Source organism: Merops nubicus, unplaced genomic scaffold, assembly GCF_000691845.1.
Source record: "Merops nubicus isolate BGI_N331 unplaced genomic scaffold, ASM69184v1 scaffold22854, whole genome shotgun sequence".
NCBI lineage: Eukaryota > Metazoa > Chordata > Aves > Coraciiformes > Meropidae > Merops > Merops nubicus.
The window spans coordinates 1-7,777 of record NW_008607058.1 but is presented as its reverse complement, the minus strand read 5'-3'; the positions used below and the strand labels follow the sequence as shown (position 1 = coordinate 7,777).

The 7,777-nt window shown below is 43.7% G+C and overlaps 1 protein-coding gene across 1 annotated transcript in view; it reads right to left on the bottom strand.

Moving 5' to 3' along the window:
- The window catches only part of LOC103772490 (p53 apoptosis effector related to PMP-22-like), a gene marked incomplete at its 5' end in the record, with an annotated part of 9,164 nt that extends 1,392 nt beyond the window's left edge, over positions 1-7,772 (bottom strand). The window contains one exon of the mRNA XM_008939825.1: positions 7,691-7,772. Coding sequence (XP_008938073.1) covers positions 7,691-7,772 — 82 coding nt within the window. The remainder of the gene's footprint in view (positions 1-7,690) is intronic.
- Positions 7,773-7,777: the final 5 nt, after the last annotated feature.

Genomic DNA, 7,777 nt, shown 5'->3' with positions numbered 1-7,777 from the left:
CCTGCTGAAAAGACAGCATGGTAATAGAGATAACACCTCTAAACTCCACATACAGATATGTAGGAGACCCACAGACATCTGAGCAGGTAGGACACACAACCAAGAAAATGCACTTTATCATTACTGTTCCTGTCAACATGCAAGTTTACAAAACCACTTCCACACATGGGGAAGCATGAAAGCAGACAACAGAGCACTACCACAGGAGATAACTGCCGGGAAATAAGAGTGCTACCAGCACACAGCTTCATGTTGGTGACGGGCATAATGTATGTGAAGCAAAATTAGCACAACCAAAAAGAAATGCATTTGGAATAGCTGAAGTGAGAAATGACAAGGAGAAAGTTCTTGAAAAGAAAGTTCTTCCTCTGCTTAGGAGAGGGTAAGCATGTGAGTATGGGTATTCACAGCTGAAAAAAAAAAATAGAAATTGCTAAAATGTAGCAGCTGGAAGAGAAACCGCAGAATCTCAGGTACAGTCCCCTTTGAATGATTACTTTGACATTTGATGGGATGGGGTTGTGCAGATTATTTGGAAGAAGCAGCTGCAGGCTGGAAAGGCTCAGACACAAAGCAAGTGACCTTACCCCAGCAGAGCAGCACCAGCACCAGGGATTCACTTACCACAGGTCGGTGCCTGGCCAAGTAAAGGTAAGAAAACCTCCCAGAAAAACAGCCAGCAGGTTCCTTCTCACAGTAACATGGGCTTGTGAAAGGCCTTCATTATGGCCAGACCCTGTCCTCTTCAAAAACCAAGCAGGATTTGAGGTGAGCCCATGAAAACAACATGCAAAGGTGTTCTTGCCCTGGAGGCAGGATGCCTGCCCACATGGGCTAGCCCATACCGGGTACTGCTTTGTTTTCCAGTCAGCTGTCATCACAGCTGACTTCCCACATCTGCATAACATAGGTTCCTACTTTTACACATTCAGACAGAGGTAGGACCAGATCCCGAGCTCCCTCTAACGTGGGAATAAAGAGAGTGGTGAGATCTAGGTCAGACCATTTAAAAAAAAAAAAAAAAAAAAAAAAAAAGTAAAATCTTAACTGTGTGTTCCAACACAGCTGAAGCTACTCTGAAGACACCCTGCTTTCAACATAGCCTCTGTCTTTTTCGTGCAAAAACTCAGAGTAAAAAGGCAGTGATACAAAGAACTTTCTCCTAACGAGTTAAAATCCTCCACCCTAACTCACGTACTCTACTAGTTGCATAAATGGGGAAAAATTTGTAATTTGAGACAGACAATACAATAAAACTATCTCAGACACCTCTGATTTTATCAAGTCACTCCCTGAAAGCAAAGCATTGTTTTACAGCTTTTTTCATCAGATCAGTCAGAACTGGTTTCTTTACCCACTATTCCAATACCAGAAGTGAGATAGAGCAGCCACCTGTCCCCCAGATCTCAGCCCAGAACACCCAGCCATCACCACTGCCACCCGAAGACAGTCATGTTGGCATAGAAAGGGTAAGGGAAAGGGTTTTCTTCCCCCTCTCCCTTCCTGGAGCTACTTAAGAGAGCAAAAACTTTCCAAATCAGTTCTTCTTCAGCCAGTTCTGCATGTTTTACACCCCTTCTCTAAAAGAGTAAAAGAGTGCTGCAGGGTGAGAAGGGAGGACACCCAATAAGCGTCTGGAGATTACTGCTACATTGGGAGACTGATAAAGACTTTTCATACAAAATATTCTCTGACATATCTAATGCAGGTACTGGATGTTGTCTCCACAACAGGGTTTATTTAGGAATAATTAATATAAAGGGGTGGGACACCTCTCCTGTGAATAAAGTCTGAGAGAATTTGGGTTCTTCAACCTGGAGATGAGAAGGCTCCAGAAACACCTTGTAGCATCCTTTCAGTACTTAAAGGGGGGCTATAAGAAACATGGGGACAGTTTCTTTATCAAGGCCTTTTGTGACAGGACAAGGGGTAATGATTTTAAACTTACAAACAGTAGGTTTAGACTAAGGAAATTTTTTTTGCAATGAGGGTGGTGAAACACTGGCACAGGTTGCCCAGAGAGGTGGTAGATGCTCCATACCTGGAAACATTCCAGGTCAGGTTGGACAAGGCTCTGAGCAACCTGATCTAGTTAAAGATGTCTCTGCCCACTGCAAGCAAGTTGGACTTGATGACCCTTAGAGGTTCCTTCCAACCCAAACCATTCCATACCATTTAACCATTATACCAGTCAGCCAAGGAAAAGTGATTTAGACTAAATAACCTAGGAATGCTGTTTATCGATATTTACCCTACTAAGAAAAAAAGCCTAAAACAAGAAAGAGCACTTAGCTATTGAAGCACATTCTTTTTCAGATGCATTACATATGCCAGCACAGTGTAGGAAGCAAAGTCTAGGACCTAGCTGATAAACTTAGATTTTAAACTTGAATACACCTGCAGGTTAGACACCTTGATGTTTGGTGCAACACAAACATGACCGGAGGAGATACAAGCTAGAAAGCCCCTTGTGCTATCACTGCTATTTCCATATCCCTGTGCTTATTTTACAAGTGTAACAAGCTTTTGAATACAGGTCAGCTCCGGCTCCACTCACTGTGATTTATTTTCTTGTTCCTGGTGATGTGAAAATGACAACACAGAGCTATAGGAGATGGCTTGTCAGGAAGATTAATATCAAGCCAAACTTTGTTTCAGGTCTTCAGAAACGGGGCAGTAGTAGGCACCACCATTATGAAATTCAGCAGGTTTTGTACTCATATGTGACAGAGCTTGGTGCTGGTAACCCCACCAGGTACCTTCCTCTCTCTGTCTCCTGCTGGACTATCTTCTCCAGCAGCAGCTATCAGCAGGCTGATACAGACAAGACCAGATAAGACTGAGTCATTTGTGCTGGCCACAATGCTGAAAGAGTACACTCAGGGCTGGACTAGACAACAGGCATTGAATGACCAGCCTGCCACTTGAGCACCAGCAGGAGTCACAGAAAGAGCAGTGGGAAGCTCTGGGTTTGTATATATACACAATGTAAGAGAAATCTCAAAAAACTAACCAGAAGTCTTTTTACAAGTGACTGATGGATGAGGTTAGGGTGGGAGGCTTCACCCTTACAGAGCACAGGGTGCAGCCCTAGCACACTCCTTTCCAACACAAACCATTGCTACACCCACCAATGGGGAGAGCTTTTGGTTGAGGGGCTGCTGCAGGGGTTTGACTGAAATCACTGTTTCTCTGTGCAGGATCCCCCTCATCCCCGTACCTATCAAGTCAGGCTTTCTGTCTCCTTTTCCTCCCAGAGGCTCCTGAAAGCTGTCTGAGCCCCTTCAGGCACCCAGCTCTCCTATCTCCATCTGCAAGATCTTGTGCCTATGGCTCGAGGGTGCTGGGAGGGAGGAGGTGCCAGTTTACACTCTGTTTGCTGCATTAAGAGTTGGAGAGCCCTGCTCACACTCCAAGAAATACATATGACCCCCAGTTTCTAGCTGATTTGTGCTCAGAAGTATGCTGTAATCATGAGACATTTAGCCAGAATTTAAGTTTTCCATAAAAATAGAAAATTTTTGGGTCACTTTATTTGGCAGAGAGTATTTCTTACAGAAAATAGGCATAAATGTGATGCCTGTTCATGAAACCAAACAATAACACCGCAGTAATTTGGGGCTGCATAAATAGGAGAGCAGAGGAACAGGAAAGAGAAAAGCAGAACAGTTGAAGGTATTAGTGTTTTCCAGGTCAGCTTTACCTCAAAGACAAGTCAAGTTCTTTGCATCTAATCAACAGAAAAGTATTTATCAATTAGGTGGTGTTGAAAGAACACTAAAGAAAACCCCACTGTGTGAGGGCTGAAGGTCTATAATTATTAGGAAGGATTAAGAGTTTTATTACATAGCTTAATTAATGATGACTATAGAAAGGAACCAAGCTGCACATGTTATCACTCAAATAACTAGGAGGGGTCGGGATTACTAAAGTCAATGATGAGCACCAGTAATATGATGAAATGGAAAAGAAAAAAAATGAACAGAGCCTCAGTGTTAGGTGTATTTCCTGACGGTATTCAGCTGTGCCTCAGCCTCACCAGGGAGGAGATGGAAGCTCTGCAGTGTAGGATATTTAAATCTAGATTTCCCTTTAGAACTGAATAAAAGGACTGTGAAAATAGTCTAGCAGGAAGATGGACTGCACAGGATTTGAAGTAACAAGCTTTTATCATCTTTGTTCACTTACAAAAGCAGAAGCCAGATTGTTAGTTTGGGGATGACAGGAATCTTAGGGCAGAAGTTTTTTACCATGAAGCTCCTTTTTTCACTGTAGTTATAAAATTTTTCTGTACATAAGTGGCAGTAATAATTCTTGTTTGGCCGTGAGAGTCCATTACACAGTATGCCCCCAAAATACCTGCTTTTGCTGATGAAAGAAAGGACTGGTAGACTTCAAGCGAGTATTGTCAGGAGTATGTGCTTGCTCACATAATGTGCAAGCTTCCACAGTAGCATGGCTGTGGAAGGCATGTGCATACCCACAAGGAACACAGGAAATCCCAGAATCAAAGGTTTATTTGGAGGGCTGTCTTGGAAATAGTACTGGGAATCACTGCTCTGTTTTGGCCTTCGGAGTGCAGGAAAAGCAACTACCGAACTATTAAATAAAAGCTTCCTAGTACAAACTTTGCTTCAACAACGTGGTTCTGTGAGGAGTTCAGGAGAAGCATAATCCTAAAAATTTCCAAGTTTTAATGTCTCGGGGTTGCTAGCAGTAGAATTGCACCTGCCCAGAGACCAGCAAAGTCCACTGGAAGGGAGGCCAGCCTTGCCTGATCACTGGGATCTTTTACTGGGGAGCTGCAGTAAATGTTTTCTGGGCGTAGACAGGGACATCAATTGCCACACCTTTTCCATGAGCATTTTCTGAGAGCCTACGCTTGACTGACACTATAAACTAAGCTCATCTTGAATGTATCCTGGCCTCAAAAATGAGACAAAAGCATGCCTGAAAAGAGGCATACATTCCTCTTTTATTTACCTGGCCCCTAAATGAAATGGACACAAACACTCAGCTTCACCAGTAATCTGTGGTTTCAAAGTCCATGCCTCTAGGGACATAGGTACAGTGGCACAGGCACAGTGAAACATGATTCACAAAAGGCTGGGCTCTTACTTCTAGGTCCCACTTTTTTTTTTTTCCTCTCTCCTTTTTATGGCACTTTTACTAAAGATCTATGTGAATGCTTCCTTTTTTTCTAGGTCAGCCGTTGTGTATGTAATGATTACCAAGTGGCTGTTAGGAATATAGGAAGGAGTCAACCTCAATGGAATCACCTTTACTGCACACACACACACGCCCATGTTTTATAGTGATAGTTCAAAGCGAAGTCTCTGGGAGCAGCCATTCAGAACCTGGAGGACACAGCCCCCACAAATATTGCTTCCAAACTTACAGCCTCATTACTATAAAGACAGCCACGCTCTTCAAGTAACTACATTGCAAACAGTCTTTGTCATATCTGATGGCTCACTGACATGCTTTAAACACACACACAACAGTTTAATCCTGCACTGGTCCAGACTAAGTCATCTTGAGTCATATTATAGTGCAGCACAACAGCTCTGTGCTGCAACATTTTGATAATACACAGACTCTGCCAGCCAGGTGCTTCCCAGACACAAACCAGTCGAGAACTCTAAACAAAATCCCCTCCCCAATTCCTTACCAAATGATATCCTACTCTTACTTCTCCCTTTCCACTTCTTCCCTCTCATACAGCATTTGCAAATGCACATTAAGAAGCAGTGCTGTTTAGGAGGAGACACTCCTATCTGCAAATCTTTGTGTGTCTGTTGCTGCCCCCCATTTAAAATAAGTGAGTTGGCTGCATTTTCTCTTTCTCTTCTTAATACACATGCTGCAGATCAACTAATAAACTGTCTAATGGAGCTTTCTATTAATGGGGATTCACTCTGAAGTTTGTTTCATCAGGAGAGGTGCAGGATGGTTAGTGCATAGTATTTACTGTATGCAAAACACAAATTATGCACCTCAATTAATTAACTTTTGTTTTCCTGCAGCAGTGCTGTAAATGCCTGCTAGGCATTTTTTACTTTGTAAATGCCCTCATCTATTTTGAGACTAATTGCATTAGCATAGAAAAAAGGAAACAAAATAACTCAAACCTGAACTCATATGTTACATCCTGTCTCTAGATTTAAATAGCATTTGAGTAGACAGTAGCATTGATGTCATGAAAATTAGAAAAGAGGCAAAGTCAAGCTGGTATAAATAAACTGAGAATTTAAATGAATTTGGGTTTAAATAAGCCAAGGCATAAATAAACAAAGTCAAGGATACTACTGTTCTCTGACAGCTTGTTAACTACAGAAAAAAAAAAAAGCAGAAAGTTGCTTTTGCCCCACAACACTCAGGGCTGACACAAAGCACACACCCATCAGTACTCATGGACTGAGAAGCAGCGTCACCACAGGAGAAAGCAAATTCCAGCGGATCTACTGGATTAGCCCTTCTTCCCAGTGCAATGCAAATTCCAGCAACTCTGCCCTGGCTTTCTTCTCTGACTAATGGGGAAGACGGATAGTTTTGTCAAACTAGTCATATTTCTTTCAGTCAGAGCAAAACTTGCAGTCGTCACCTGTCTGAGAAATAAAGCCACTGCTTTTACAATATATTCAGGGTGTAGCTTATGCATGAGTGTCGCAATGAAAAGCTTCTGGAATTCAGCCCGCCGTGCTCAGGCAGCGAGGGATCTGTGCAGAGAAACAGTCCTGGCTCTCCCAGCTGAAACACGCCCTTCCAGCTTCCCAGTCCCCAAAGTACCCTCATTCAGGATCTTAAAGCAAGTCTACTTATTTGTTCAGAAATATTTGGTTTGCGGGAAAAGAAGATGTAATCAGACAATGAGTTCTAGTGGAAAAGAAAGAGGAAAAACAAAAGAAAAAGAAAGTCATTCCCCTAAAAGAAAAACCAGAAACTAGGAGCGTGCACCGAGTGTTAGACTGGCAACGCCAGATACAGAAACAGCTCAGCAAATTAGGAGACGCAGAATTATCCCCTGATTTAGGCCCCAGTACAATAGGGAGGTATACAGAGGAAATAACATTTTTTTTCCTGCCCACAAACCCACATCAGGCTATTTTGAGCTGCAGGTTGGGAGGTATCTTAATGGCTTCATTCCCTTGGCCAGGCAGGCAGGATTAAATTAAGGTTCTCTCTCCCCCGTGGAGCGCCAGGGGCAGACCATTTTGCTGTTGTCCCGGTGTGGTTCTTCATGGGACACCCTGCGTGAACGTTTCCGTGCTCCAACCAGCAATGCCACCGGCACAAGGAGGGGGAGCTGGCTGGTGCTAGGTGAGGCTGCTGGGTCTGCAGCCTGAACAGAGTCGAGAGAAAGCAAACTGAAGAAGGGACTTGCGCTCTTACTTTAGTTGTAAAATAACTTTTTAAAAAAAAAAAAAAAATTAAAAATTTAACAAAACTCAAACACGCCAACTCCCTGGCTTCCCAGTGTTGTACCAATAGAAAGGTTTGCTCTGAAGCAGTCTAGACCTGTACTTTGTCCCTGGTTTAAGCCCTGAAACAGCGTTAGTGCTGGTTCTGCGAGGGAAACTCCATCCCAGAAAACAGCCGCTGCACAGCAGAGGTGGGACGACAACTCACGGCGTTATCGCCCCCCGCACCCAGCGCTGCCCCCGGGCCCCCCGGAGGGCTCCTCACTCACCGTAGTCCATGAGGGACTCGCAGCTCCAGTTGAGGTCCCCGTCCTCCCGCGTGCAGCTCTCCCACAGCGACGCTTGCTGCACGTAGG